At 44.5% G+C, this 14,550-nt stretch overlaps 1 protein-coding gene across 3 annotated transcripts; it reads right to left on the bottom strand.

The window, feature by feature from the left end:
• Nucleotides 1-1,944: 1,944 nt before the first annotated feature.
• Nucleotides 1,945-14,110, bottom strand: ZNF436 (zinc finger protein 436). 3 transcript variants are annotated; one of them, XR_008911527.1, is made up of 7 exons: nt 10,233-10,750; nt 9,976-10,060; nt 8,922-9,048; nt 3,994-6,450; nt 3,038-3,220; nt 2,777-2,945; nt 1,945-2,398 (listed from the first exon to the last, which is right to left on the bottom strand). XR_008911527.1 is itself a non-coding variant. In XM_056795591.1 (4 exons), the coding sequence occupies exons 2-4, from the start codon at nt 10,006-10,008 to the stop codon at nt 5,201-5,203; spliced, it is 1,410 nt and encodes a 469-aa protein (XP_056651569.1). In that variant the 5' UTR covers nt 10,009-10,060; nt 12,925-14,110; the 3' UTR covers nt 1,945-5,200. The 3 variants fall into 3 exon arrangements, 2 of the variants coding, with proteins under 2 accessions (XP_056651569.1, XP_056651570.1); XM_056795591.1 differs by lacking the exon at nt 10,233-10,750 and adding an exon at nt 12,925-14,110 and having other exon boundaries at nt 1,945-6,450; XM_056795592.1 differs by having other exon boundaries at nt 1,945-6,450; nt 10,233-10,779.
• Between the last annotated feature and the right edge of the window lie 440 nt (nt 14,111-14,550).

The following is a 14,550-nucleotide window of genomic DNA, read 5'->3' as shown; positions in this document are numbered from 1 at the left end:
CTCTCTATAGCAAGAATGAATAATATGGAAATAGATATCAAGTGATAACATTTGTACAACCCAGTAGAAATGCTTGTCAGCTCTGGGAGGGGGAAGGGAAGAAGGGAAGGAAAGAAAATGAATCATGTCAATATGAAAAAAACTATTTTAAAATAATTTTTTTCATTAAAAAAGAAAGAAAACTAGCATAGGGATGTTTGCTAGGCAGTACTAGACAGGCACTATTGTTATGAGGGAAAGAATATGGGGCTCTGGCTTAGAATACCCAAACCTGAGAGCCATCCTTGTCACCTCTCGGGCAACCTCAGGTTCCTCACAAACCTTAAAGTGCTACTTAAATGTAAATATTAGTCATTATAGATGTCATGCTAAAATTAGGAAGACCTATGCTCAAGTTGTGAGTCTGACATGGTCTGGCTTTGTGACCCTGGGCCTTCAGCCTAGCGCCTGGCACATAATAGGTGACCTTGGACAAGTCACTTCACTATGGTGACCATGACAACTCAACAAGACTAAATTACAACAAAATGTCCCCATGGTGAGGGTATTCCCTACATTGATAAAATCCCAGGCTAAACTAGCCCTCTATTCCCATACCCTCCCTTCAAAAAAATTTTAATCAAAGAAACTGTCAGACTGGGAAATTCAGGAGTCAGACTTGGCTCGACCTCTGACTCTTCCAGTCACCTTTCCCTCTCTGGGCTTCATCTCCTTATTTGCAAAATGAAGGCATTTGACCTAATGATCTCTGGTCTCCACCAGCTCTGTAATCTGGAGCCAGATGGTTTCTACTGGTTTTCTCGACACTGAACCCTTTCAAAAACAAAATCACGGTGTATGGTGGTGCGTGCCTGGAACCAACCTGCTGAGTGAAACGCGCAGTGGCAGAGGTTAACTGAACTTTTAAGTCCGTTCCTCCACGTGCTTTGGGCATGTTTCTCCCAGAGCTTGAGAAAAGCCCTTTGAGAAGTACACTCCCCGCTTTCCTACCTCTAGGGGACCATAAGCCAGTTACCATACCTCCACAGGAAATAAATGGTGCCATGAAGCCAGATGGATTAGACTGAATGCAGGCTCCTAACATGCAACATTTACAAGGAATGACAACTACCAGCTGAAAATGAACACATCAAATATGCTTTGGCCTGCAGGATCTTAATTAGCTAGCCTTGCTCCCCTAGGCTCTCTCCATTTCCTCCCCAGAAGAAGGAAAACATTATGATTCTGGTGAAAAGAAAGAGTAGAGGGGGTAGCTGTGTGGCTCAGTGGGTTGAGAGCTAGGCCTAGAGACCCAAGGTCCTGGGTTCAAATATGGCCCCAGATACCTCCTATGTGACCCTGGGCAAGTCACTTTCCCTAGCCCTTACCACTCTTCTGCCTTGGAACCAATACACAATTGATCCTAAGACAGAAGGTAATGGTTAAAAAAAAAAAAGAAAGAGCAGAGCCAATTTCTAAAGCAGTAATGGAGAACACAGGGCCTGGAAATCAAATGCCTCGATTTGATGCATTGTGATCAGTTGTGTTGGCTGTTGGAAGACCACAGTCTCTTTCAGTATTTGTAAAATGGGGATAGTACTTGCATTCTCTTCTGATGCAGAGGCACTGAGCCAATATTATACTAGGTATGGAAACAGAAGCTAGTGATGAAACGACTCTCTGGCCTTCTGTATTTGGAGTAGAAGGGCCCAGGTTTGAAGCTAATTTAAACTCAAGAGCCATAATGGCGACATTTGGTCTCATTTTCTGCATTGACAATGAGAGAAGGTTGGATTAAGTGACCTTTGGTCCCTACCAGCCCCAAACGTAGGATCCTGTGTTAATAAGGTTCTGACATCCTTGGGCCTTTTTCACCAAGTAATACCATCATCTTCAGAGTTGAACATACCTTTTGTTTCCCCCTCCCACCCCCCATCCCCCACAAAACAGTAAGAGAACAATAAGTTTCATATGACAATTTTAATTTTTAAAAATACTTTGAAAATGTCAAGGCCCTGGTGTTGCACAATGGGGGGTGGGCATTCCTTTGTACTTGTGTATCTCTGGGTTGGGGGTGCCCAGAACCCTTCCCGTTTGCATGAACCATCTGTCTTAATGCTCAGGGGTCTTGGTCATATATGTCCTGGGTTTTAGTGCTAGACGCTGATGCTCCAGGGCATCTTCCATGAAGCAGCCACACCTTTCTTTTGCAAAACTGATCATTTTCCCCCCAAAGTAGGTGAATCACCTATACCCAACTCTTCCAGTTGATCTTGCCACCAGCACAGTCTTCACAGAATCTTACCAGGTTTTACAGCTGCCTGGGAAAAGGCAATAGAGGGTCTTCAAAGTTTATAAAGCAATTCGTCCAAAGATACTATTCACCGGAATCTCCGCAAAACTGGTGTCCCTATTGCACCTATGTAGGACAGACAGCATAGTGTATTTACCAAGAGCACCAGATCTGGTATTGGGTCCTCACTCCAAACCTGAGATCTGCTCCTTTGCTAGCTGTTTCCTCATATGTAGCACATGTAAGAGTTTGGACCACACAACCTCTAAGGTCCCTTGCAGCTCTAATTGTTAAGTTCCTAACACCTGGATGTATTCATGCTACACTTTAATGTATTTGAAGCAGATAATACTTAACCAGGGCTGAGCTACTAAAATGATTTTCAACATCTGCATTTAAAAAGTATATTTGCCATTATAGAGTACTGTTATAATAATACAAATGTAGATAAACACTAGGATAACTTTTTACCAATACTTTAAAAGCAAAAACTGCCCTACTTACTGGCTCGCTCATTCTCCACAACTAGAGAAAACAGGCACAAAGTGTTCAGAGTGTGGGCAGAGGCAGTCAGGAGCTTGGGGGCACAGGGCATGCAGAAGCCAAAGAAGAGGGTACTCAATGCAAAACTTCTACTCAAGAAAGCACAGAATGACAATGGTGGGAGCAGCACCTGGCAGAAGGAGGTGGTAGGAGACAGAGTTTGAGTGGCCTATCCATTTCATTCTTTGCCCTACCCCTCCCCACCAAACCAAAAAACCTCACCAGCAGGCGTGCACAAATTACAGAACTGTGACTGGAGCCTTCCTAGCTCCTCAACTCCAGCAAGAAGCCAGCAGCAGCAGGAGGAGGGAAAGATGTAGCAGAAGAGATTCTAGTTTTTAGGGTCACCCCCAAAATGATCTCAGAATGTAGAACTCTTGATTTTCATTACAATTATCAGGAACACTGATATGGGACAAAATGTATTAGAGTTTAGCACAGAATAAATCTCCCAGAGTAATTGAAATACTCGAGTAGTATCCCAAACTAGGTGTTTCTTGAAAAAAAAAATCCATAAAATGTGATTCCTGACCTTTAGGAACTTATACTTAATGAAGCTAGAGAACCTAAAGAACAATATGTTGTGTGTGTCTATAGTCCTTGTTGTGTGGTCTGGAGGTCTTTTCATAGAAAGCAATAGAATCTCCAGGCCCATAAAGCTCAAGGTCACAATGATTCAGTTGAGCATTCCATTTCCAAAGAGCTTACTTGCCCCTAGAATACTCTAAATAGATAAAACAAAAAGTTTTTCAAAAAACAGTACGATGGTCACAATATAGAACAACATAAAAAGTTGGGGGATTCCTTTTCCTAGTTTCTACCTCTCCCCCAGTGCCATGCCAGAGATTTAGGAACGGCTTTTAAATCTTAACCCTGAGAGAGGGTGAACTCAAACCAACATTGGATCTAGAATTCTTCATCAGTATTTGTATTTCATTTAAAAGACAGCAACATATAAAAAGACCTGCCTTGATTTACTCATTCTTCTCTACCAGAACAGTATGTCCAGCTTTCTGTTTCTGCTCTCAACTACAGTACTGAATCAATCTGTTCAGGTAATTATCCTCCTCCCCCCCCTCCACCAACAATCTAGCTACACAAACAAGCATATGCTAGCCCCTTACATGAGAGTGACTCTTAGGGCACCAGTGTTTTAAAAAAAAAAATCCATTTCTCACCCTCGTGAGTTAAATTCAGGCTTCCACACCCAAAAGTATCTTCATTTCAAATCATGCCGATGCTGTGTGATGCTGATAGTTTCAACTGTCTTGGAGAACCATAAATACATATGCAGGTGATGGCATGCCTATAAAGCCTTATGTGAGAAGGTGTGTACTGGAAACCATCCCCTATCAAATTCTAGTTAGTACTGAGGACACTTGGAATCCAGGCTCCTTACTTCTTGGATCAATCACCAGTCAGGAATCTTAAAGGATGGAGGAGATGTAGCACAAAACACAAGTACTTCACAGGAGAAGGCAGCTGTCACCTTCCTTCTTCATTCCTCAAAGGTCCATGTTCACCTCTCACTGTGACTGTGGTTAGAGTCCACTGCCCTGTCTTCCTTGAAGATGGTGCCCCCACAACTATACCCTATAGACAGCCCAAAAGATAATTAGTAAATTCTCATTAATGATGATAATAACACCAAACAAATCTTACTCACAGGGAGCAAGGAAGAGATCATCTTTCCCTAATCCCACTGCTCACTTTCCCTTTTGATCTTTTTTCTTAAAAGTGTTTTAACAAAAGCTAAAATATGACAATGAATAAATAGAAATGAACACAAAGAGGATAAATGCTGTAATGACTGCTTCCACTGTGCAGAGTCCTGCTCTCAGGAAAGCAGAGGAAAAACTATGGGTATAGATACACAAGGAACTCAAAAACAAAGGCCCTGGGAGGACAGGATGTGTGTGCTGAAATAGCAAGGTCTGTACAGGCATGGTTATTCAGGGAAGAGTTCCTGATTGCCTTCTTTTAAGGCAGTTCACCACCCTCTTACAATCCTCCACCTTCCCCAGGGCACAAATGGGGACCAGGGAAATAAGAACAAGTGCTGCTTGGTTTGTCACTGCAGTCCCTGGTCCAAAAAGCCATTGTAACCAGTGTTTCCTCCTGGGTCTGTATATCTTCAGCTACTTGGTTCTTACTTTGAACTTAACAATTAATTAATGATGAATTTAAAAGGATTCTGATTTCTAAGGAAGATGAAATCAAAATTCCAAAGCTTTACATCAAACCTCCAAATGACTTCATCTTCTTAGAAATTTAAGTTATGACTCACAATTAGAAAATCTGATATAGTGAAAGGAGCTTGATTCAAAAGGAGCTCACTAAAGATTCTTTACCAAAAACATTCCCATATAATCACAAGGAAGGGACTCAGTCTGTATGAACTCTCTTATGTTTAATAAGAGCTGAACTTCGACTGAAACTTTTGTCACATTCGGTGCATTCATACGGTTTCTCTCCTGTATGAACTCGCTGATGTGTGATAAGGTTTGAGCTCTGGGTAAAACCTTTTCCACATTCTACACATTCATAGGGCTTCTCTCCAGTATGGGTTCTCTGGTGTTTAATAAGATCTGATCTCTCACCAAAGCTTCTCCAACATTCATTACATTCATAAGGTTTCTCTCCAGTGTGAATTTTCTGATGCGTAATGAGATGGGAACTGCGGCTAAAGCTTTTTCCACACTCATTGCATTCATAGGGCTTTTCACCAGTGTGGGTTCTCTGGTGCTGAACCAAGTGTGAGATCCGGCTGAAATTTTCCCCACATTCATTACATCTATATGGTTTCTCCCCTGTATGGGCTCTCCGATGGCGAATGAGATCTGAATTCTGACTAAAGTTTTTTCCACATTCATCACATTTATAGGGTCTTTCTCCTGTATGAACTCTGTAGTGCTTTATGAGATCTGATCTTTCACTGAAGCTTCTCCTACATTCATTACATTCATAGGGCTTTTCACCAGTATGTGTCCTCTGGTGTTGAGCCAGGTGAGAACTACGGCTGAAGCTTTTCCCACACTCCTCACATTCATAAGGCTTCTCGCCACTGTGGGTCCTCTGATGCTGAATAAGGTGTGAGACCCGACAGAAACTTTTGCCACATTCATTACACTTGTGGGGTTTCTCTCCAGTATGTATTGTCTGGTGCTGAATAAGGTGTGAACTTCGACCGAAGCTTTTCCCACATTCGCTGCAGTCATAGGGTTTTTCCCCAGTGTGTGTTCTCTGATGCTGAATGAGATGGGAGCTTCGACTAAAGCTCTTCCCACAATCATAACATTTATAGGGTCTCTCTCCAGTATGAGTTCTCTGATGCCGATTTAGGTCTGAGATTTGATTGAAAGCCTTTCCACACTGAGAGCATATATGGAATCTTATATCTCCATGGACTTCCTTGTGGACAAGGAGATCTGTTACTTGTTGAAGAGGATAGTTTACCCAATCATCTCCGGTTAAATCTCCCCACTGTCCTTCTGACTTGTCCCCATTTTCAAAGGCTTCTTCACACTCTGGATTCTGGTGAGCACTCTCAAGAGGCCTTCCTGATATGTTCCCAAATTCTATGTCTTCAGATATCACCTTTGGATTTGTCTCATTCTCACTCCTGATATCAAAATCTGAAATAAAAGATAAATGTAGATATCATATGACCTCTATATTAGGAAGGAAGGAAACAGTTAAAGGAAAACAAAGATAAGATCTTCACAATCAAAGTATCCAAAACATGATAGTTAATGTTTTACATATTTTATGCGCTGAGTGGAACATTTTCATGCCACAATTACTGAATATTTACTGAATTGTGTGGAACTAGCCATGAAACAGAAGAAGTAGATTCTTTTATCAATTAATTTATCTTATAAGTGGATCAAACTTAAGGCCATAGAAAGTGGCTGTCAAAAATTATCTGCCCCTTCCCAGTTTATTATTTAAAATAAGTTTATGGAAAGGAAATGAGGACAGGGAAGTCACATTGGAAAAAGTTTGGCACCTCTCTCAATACTGGCCTATTCTCTGCCAAACAACCATAAAGATTACACCATATATGCAATCACAATATCAAGATTCTTCTAAAGTCTGGAGAGAATCTTTTTGAAAGATTTCTCTAACTGACTTCACCAGGTCTTTTCCTTGTTTTCACACTAACCAGCTAATCAGCTTCTAAAACTGGCCAAGGATCTCTGCTGTCTAACTCCTCCACTCTCTCCTAGACAGTCTTCATGAAGGCCATGTGGTCTAATGGAAACAGCACTGGGTCTGGAGTCAGGAGGATCTGGGTTCCAATCAAACCCCTGACATCCATTAATTTGTGTGACCCTGGGGAAGTCACCACCTATCAATTTATGAATTTATAAAGTGGGGGGAGGGAAATACTGTACTTTCCTCATAGAACTATTATGAGAATCATTGAAATAATGTACATGCAAAGCACTTTTACAAATCTGAAATGACATAAACTGTAGGTTACCTATTATCACTGGGAAAGGGCAAAATATAATGAAAGGAGCAATAACCAGAGAGCTAGGAAATCTATGTTCTAGTCAAAGTTCTGCTGACTTTCGCTGCAACCTGAAACAAATAACTTTCCCTTTCTGGGTCTCAATATCCTCATCTGTAAAAATGAAAAGACTGGACCAAATAATCTCTGAAGCCCTTTATATCACTAAGAATTGATAAGTATATTTAATTATGAATGTTTTTATGAAGGGAACAAGTGTCAACAGGCCAAATCCTAAGCAACCACAGGGAAAAAGGTGGTTTTCATATGTGGAAATCCTATTGTGAAACAAATGGCCCAGTAAATTTTACAGTACCACAGAGTTAGTTTATTCTAACTCTGAAATATTGTTATACTTGGGCTAGTGGATACCCCAGATGAGAGGGTGGTCTGTAGGGCAATACACAGATATCTGTGCATTCATTGGTAGTTTAGTCTAAGATTCCCCTGAGGAATCTCTCCTATCTCCTCCTCACCCCATCAAAAAAATTTTGGAAATAAGATTCTATAAATTTCCAAGCCTAAAAATGCACTAGATAGGAAGTGTGATGGGGCCATTCTGAATCCGTAGAGCAGCAGTTCTCAACCTCTCAATTTGTAGCAATGAGAATACATAATGCATATCAGGTATTTACATTCCGAATCATAACTGTAGCAAAATTACAGTTTTGAAGTAGCCACCAAAATAATTTTTTGGTTTGAGGTCACTGCAACATGAGGAACTATATTGCAGGTTCACTGCATTAGAAAGGTTGAGAACCACTGCCTTAGAGGAACAACAAAGAGAAACTTAGTGCTGCAAATCCTTCTGGAATTGTACCTTGGTGATATGGTTCTGACCATGGGCTTCCTTGAAGAAAAAGACATTTATATTCTAGTATAAAAAAAGGAGGCACACTATTTGCTAGAGTATTCATATTGTAGCCCTCACCATTGTGTAAAATAGACTATGAAGCGTACTACTATCATTCTATGATTTGGGATCAGAAAACTGATTTTTTTTATTTTTATTTTGGTGCTGACACTTACTAGTTGTGGAACCTTGGGTAGGACACTCTTAGGTTCTTAGTATCTGCATGTGTAAAATAAGGACAAACTGACTTGCATTATCTACCTCAAAAGGTGCATACGAGGAAAGAAAATATTTTGAAATTTTTCAAGTGCTCCATTAATTCAAACTATTATTATTGTAGTTGGTTAATGATTTATAAACGAAAAGTAACTGATGGCACAAGAAAACTGAACATTTTGAAATCTATATAAGTAAATCCTCCTCATATAATTATATGAGGCTGGACTCTCAAAGTTATGTGAGTCCATGAAAACTAAAGTCTAAGGGAGTACTTCAAAAGTAACACAAGTTACAAAATTCAGGGAGTCGACAAAGGGTCAGAACCAGTGAAGTAACCGGGAAACTGCATTTAGAAGTCAGAGAAGAAGAGTCCCAGCTGTGCCCTACATGACATGGGTCATTTTTTTTCTCTCAAGTCTACTTCCTCACCTGATGATAATGAGAAGTTCCAGAGTCCCTTTTAACTCAAAAGTTCTATAGTTCCAAACCTGAGAATGGAACCAAATTAGAATCCTTACCTAAGGAGACTACATTTCCATAATTCTCCTGCATAACATCCCGGTAAAGGTCCCTTTGTGTTGGGTCCAAAGGCCTCCATTCTTCCCTAGTGAGATACATAGCCATATCTTCAAATGTCATGGGTCCCTGAAATGGCAAAGACAGACTCCACTCATTACCTGCTATCAGAAGGACAATCCCATATTACGAATAGAAAATAATAACTGGATATGGATAGTGCAACCAAAAGGCAACAAGAAAGATACAAATAAAGAGCAAAACAACTTATAAGGAAATCTTCATCTCCAAAAAGAATGTGGCCCCAAGGTCTTAGAGATGACCAGGCAATGAATGTCTTTGATGGACAGAATAGTACAAAGACAGGGTAGGAAAGGTAGCAGCCTGATGGGGAAAAAGAACTGTGATATAAGGAGGTAAAAAACATAGGCTTGATCTCAGCTGAGTCACTAACTTACTTATAGAACACAAGCAAGTAAGTCACTTTCCCACTCTGGGTCCTGAAATTTCCTCATCTGGAAAATAAAGCTAAATCAAGTGGCCTCTTCTGATCCTAATATTCTATGGCCCAAAGGGGCCTTTCCAGAACATCCTATGTTCAAAAGGCCCTCCAAACTGTAAGTCTATGTTCTAAAGGCCGCTCCAAACCTGATCCCTTCTTGTTCTTATATTTCCAATTCTAAGATCCCAGACAGCTCTGACATTCCATGTTCTAAGGCTCCTCCTAGACCTGGCATTTCCTAGTCTAAGGACTCTCCCAGTCCTGACAATCTCTGTTCTCAGGCCCTCCTAGTTCTGACATTCTAGGTTCTCTGGTACCTCAGTGCTCTGACATTCTGGGTTCTAAGGCCCTTCCCAGTCCTGACATCCTGTGTTCTAAGGCCCTTCCCAGCCCTGACATTCTGGGTTACAAGGGCCTTCCCAGCACTGACTTTTCATGTTCTCTGGCCCTTCACAGCCCAGACGCCCCGGGGTTCTTGGGCCCTCCCGGACTCATGGCCCACCTGGCTCATATGTTATGCCTGGCCAGGCTCAGGCCGCTCCCCTACAGCTTACCTGGGAGCCAGCCATGAGGAGGGTGGCCGCCATGGTGGCAGCTAAGAGGCTCGGGTCCGTTCCGGGTGCGCAGACACTGGCAGCACTGCGGGAGAGACAAGGAGACAGCTGGGAGCTACAGAAAAACAGGCCCTGCCCACTCCCTGGGGTTCCGCGGCCGGGCGGGGTGGGAGCGGAGGCGGGGGCAGCGCCCAAACATCCCCGCCCCAACAGAACCAGTGTAGCCGCCCCGCCCCGGGGCGTCCTAGGACACCTACCGAAAGGAGTCCTCAGTGGCAGAGGCAGCTCAGACTCTCCCAGGGTTCGGGACCAAGACTGTCTCGGGGGAGTCCCCGCCCCGGCAGCTCCTAACGCCTCTGCCCAGCCCCAGGGTCTCAAATCTCAGCCCCTTCCGGCTCCCAACTTCAGCCAATCACCGGCAGAAACTCCGGGAAACTTGGCCAATCATAGCTCAAATCAAAGGCCTTTCCCCATCCCCCTCGGGCAGTGCGGCCTAAAAGGAAATCTGTCCCTGGGCCTGACGGGAAAGGTAGTTCAGCAATAGGGCAAGGCCAAGCGCCCCTAAAAGACAGGCTCTAGCTCGATAGTCGCTAGCTTCCCGGCCGCTTTTCCTCCAGAACGCCCCACAGAGCCAAGGTTTCCCTCACTTATTCTGCCCAAGCTTATTCGCCCTAGGCCACGTGCCTACAGCACAACGGCAGGCAGCCTGCTTTACCCAAGCCAGCCCTGGCTTCCCACACTGGCCAGCGAATGGACTAGCTAGAGAAAGAAGGCTCCCCGGGCCAACGCCCACTCACCCGCTCTGCTAAGCTGGTGGAGACCACTCACTGGGGCTGAAAGCTCCGCCCACGTACTACAGGTCCCAGCAGCTCCTGCGGCACCCTGCCCCCATCCCACCCCCGCCCCCGACTACACTTCCCGACTGGCCCCACACTGTCGCCTTCAAGCCTATGCCCACCCCCCTCATCTTCCTTTCCAGAGAGTGAATGCTGGGGGCGGAACGAGGGTAAGGGTGGACTGATCCGAAGAGGTAGAACCCTGAAGGGAGAGGCCTTGAGATGTGGGGGTGCTGCTGACATAATAATAATAGCTAACCTTCCCGTAGAGCTTTCTGGCTTCCTAAGTGCCCTAGGGCCTAAAACCTACGGAAACTGAGACAGGGACACGCACACAGGCTCTCGTCTCCATTTTACAAATAGAATAGAGGCTGGCGTGCGGGGGAGGGGCCGCCAGTTGGCAGAATTTGAACTACAGCCCTTCAGTCTCCCAAGTTCAACTCTTATTTTCACTTTTCCATCTAATAATAAGTACTGACATTTACATAGTGCTTTAAAAGTTTTCAAAGCACTTTACTGAGAGGAACTCCTGTGATCATCACAACCCTGAGACCTAGGAGCTGGTCATCCCCATTTTACAGATCAGGAGCCTGAGGCTGGGGTGTTTCAGTGACTTGCCCAGGGCCACAAGCTAGTGTCATAGGCAAGAGTCCTTCAGAATCCAAATCTAGTGCTCTTTCAGCTACTGAAGAAATGAGAAGGAGGAAGAGAGAGTCCTAGATTGAGAGAAGCTTGCTAACTAAGCTCTTGAGCTCTCATCCTCTCTCCTTCCTCATCACCATCAAACTCTTGGAATGAGTTCTCTGCCCTCCTCTCCCTTGACTTCTTTTTTTTTTTTTAAACCCTTACCTTCCATCTTGGAGTCAAGGCAGAAGAGTGGTAAGGGCTGGGCAATGGGGGTTAAGGGACTTGCCCAGGGTCACACAGCTAGGAAGTGTTCAAATATGAGGTCAAATTTGAACCCAGGACCTGAGATGGGAGGCTTGGCTCTCAATCCACTGAGCCACCCAGTTGCTCCCAGCCCACCCTGTTCTCTTGCATCTGGCCCCTTCTCTCCTCTCCAGCCTCTCATTGTTCCCTAGTCTGCCATCTCTCATCTCCATTGTCTTGGGTATTAAATCCAGACTCCCCAGGACTTACCTTCCAAGTCATCTTCCAATTTTTGTCACTCCATTACTACAAACTTTCAGGGTTTCCTTATCTGTCAAATAATAAAATGTATGTTCCTGGATGGCATTCAAGATGCTTTCCAGTCTACCTTTCCAGCCTTATCTTATCCCTTTTCCCTTCACATTTTTTTTGCATTCCAACCTTCCTTTTTCTAAGGCTGTTTTCCCCTAATTTATTTCTTGCTATTTCCCACGGACTCTCTAATTCCACCAAAGTTCTTCCCTTCCTAACAGATGCCACTTCCTCCATGGAGCCTTCCCTGACTACTCCCAGAATAGATCTCTCAACCTTCAAGCTTGGGAGTGGAAGAGTCTTGGAAAGGGGAAGGAGAAAGTCCTACTGAGGAGAGGGGAAAAAAAGAAGATCCTTCGAGGGTGGTAGGGAAAGGGCAGCAAAGGTTGTGAGAACAGCCTCATAGATTGGGGAGAGAAGAATCCCACCCTCAGAATGGGAGAAAGATGGGGAGGGGGCAGGAGAGAAAGACCCACAGAGCGGAAGGAATGAAGGTGGGTGGGCAGGGAGAGCCCTACAGAACAGTCAAGAAGAAGACATCCCACAGAAAAGGGAAGAGAGAAAAGAGGATGGGAGGGAAGGGCACCCTAGGCCCAGACTCGTTCTACAGAGGGGGTAGGGGGTGAGAAAGAGACCTGTGGAAAGCGGGGTTAGGGAGTGATCCTGCAGAAAAGGAGGTGAGAGCTGGAAGAATGTGAGAACGGAAAGAGGGAAAGTGAAAGGCAGAGACTCGCTCTTTTAAGGCAGAGCCCAGAGGAGAGGGCAAGAAGAGACCTGACCTGGGGCTGGGGGTGGCAGGGAAGAGAGCAGCTCGTGGGTCAGAGAGAAGGAGAAAATAAGCAGAGGACGAGAAGGCTGGCACCCCATCAGCACCTTTGCAGCTGCCATTTAAAGGCCAGGAACTGGGGCCCAGGACAGGCCCCTTACTTACCTCCTTGGCTCCTGGGCAGAGTCTTTGAGCAGTTCAGTCCTCCAAATTGCAGCTTCAAAGCCGGACAGAACTCCGAGATTGCGTCAGCTAGAGGGGAAAGGGGAGCCGCCCAGGAATTCCACCACCTTGGCTCCTCGCAGCTGTCTTCCCCTGCCCAGGGGCTCCAGCAAGAGTGGGTGAGGAGGAGCCACGGCCCAAGGCGAGTCAGCCTGGCCTCCTGAGTGGGGAACGAATGGCTCAGAGCTCTCACCAGGGTGGGAGACAGGGAAGAGGTGGGAAAAAAACACGCAGCAGCTTATTAGGGACTCCCACCCTCTCCATGTTATAAATATCTCCAGAGCCTTGGCTAGGTGCCCGGATGTCTATTGTTTCTAACTGTACAGGGGACGTCTCCGAGCTGGGAAAAAGGGTTTTTCTTTTGTTTGCAGACATTCTGATCCATTGGGTGGCTTGGTTTCTTCTGAAATAGGCCTTGGGGCCAGGCTGGTATTCATGTCCTATTCAGGGCCCAACTATTTGTGGGCACCCTCAGAGGTCACCTAGTCTAATCGGAATTTTATAAAAGAGAAAACAGAACCAGAGAAGAGATTTCCTCCAGGGCCCACAACTGGTCGGTGGCTGTGATGGAGCGAAGGCCCTTCTTCCTGCTATGTATGCCATGCCAGGAAGTAAGGCCTCGGACTTGGAGTCAGAAAGCCTCAGACAAGCTAGTCGCTAAACCTCTCAGCCTCAGTTTCCTCATCTGTTAAATGAAGATAACAGCCCAGACTTACAAGACCCCGCCTAGAAAGCACTTGGCTAACCTTCCAGCTACTCTTCTTTTCAACTGGAAAGTCCTTTCCTCTGGGATTCACTGCCAAATTCCTTCCGGTGCCCTCTGGCAGTGTTTGTTAGGTTCCCAGACCTCTAATCCGAGCTCCTGGATTTGCATGTGAAGAAGCTGAGGCTGGGAGGGAGAAAGTGACTTGAGAGACAAAAACAACTGAGCAGGTAGGGACTTTCCAATCCACAACTCTAGGGTGAAAGAGTGTCAGAACAGAGGAGGGACCTTAAAATAGAAATCATGAAATAGAGGATAATGAGATAGAAAGCACAAAGGGCATAAAGATGACAATAGGACTCTGGGCACTGGGACACTTCATAATCGTGGCCTCATTTTCCTCATCTGTCAAATGGGTATGAAACTGGACTAGGTTTTTTTGAAGGAACAAATGAATGATGTTTAGAACCTGTTTTATAAACTTTAGCCCAAGTTACAAATGTCAGCTGTTAATTCATGTCAGAACTAGAAACAATCACAGAAAGCAGAATCTTAGAGCTGGAAGGAGCTCTAGTACATCAAATATCAGAATCTCACCTATCTATAAAGATGTATTCCCACCTCTCTATTTCCATGGTCGCCATTTTAGTATAGACCTTCAATGTCTGGATTATTGCAGGTTCTTACCCCCTTGGCCTGCTTTGTCCTTCATTGCCCTCCTATCCCCTTCAGACCCGCTTATCTACCCAGCCTCCTCACACCTCCAGACACATATCCCTAACTGTCCACTGGACATCTCGAACTGGATATCCCTTAGACATCTTCAACTCAACATGTCCAAAATTGAACTTTCTGTCTTCCTACCT

The sequence above is a fragment of the Monodelphis domestica genome, chromosome 4 (genome assembly GCF_027887165.1).
Source record: "Monodelphis domestica isolate mMonDom1 chromosome 4, mMonDom1.pri, whole genome shotgun sequence".
Lineage (NCBI taxonomy): Eukaryota > Metazoa > Chordata > Mammalia > Didelphimorphia > Didelphidae > Monodelphis > Monodelphis domestica.
Note: the sequence above shows the minus strand (reverse complement) of the source record. Positions and strands in the feature narration are given on the sequence as shown.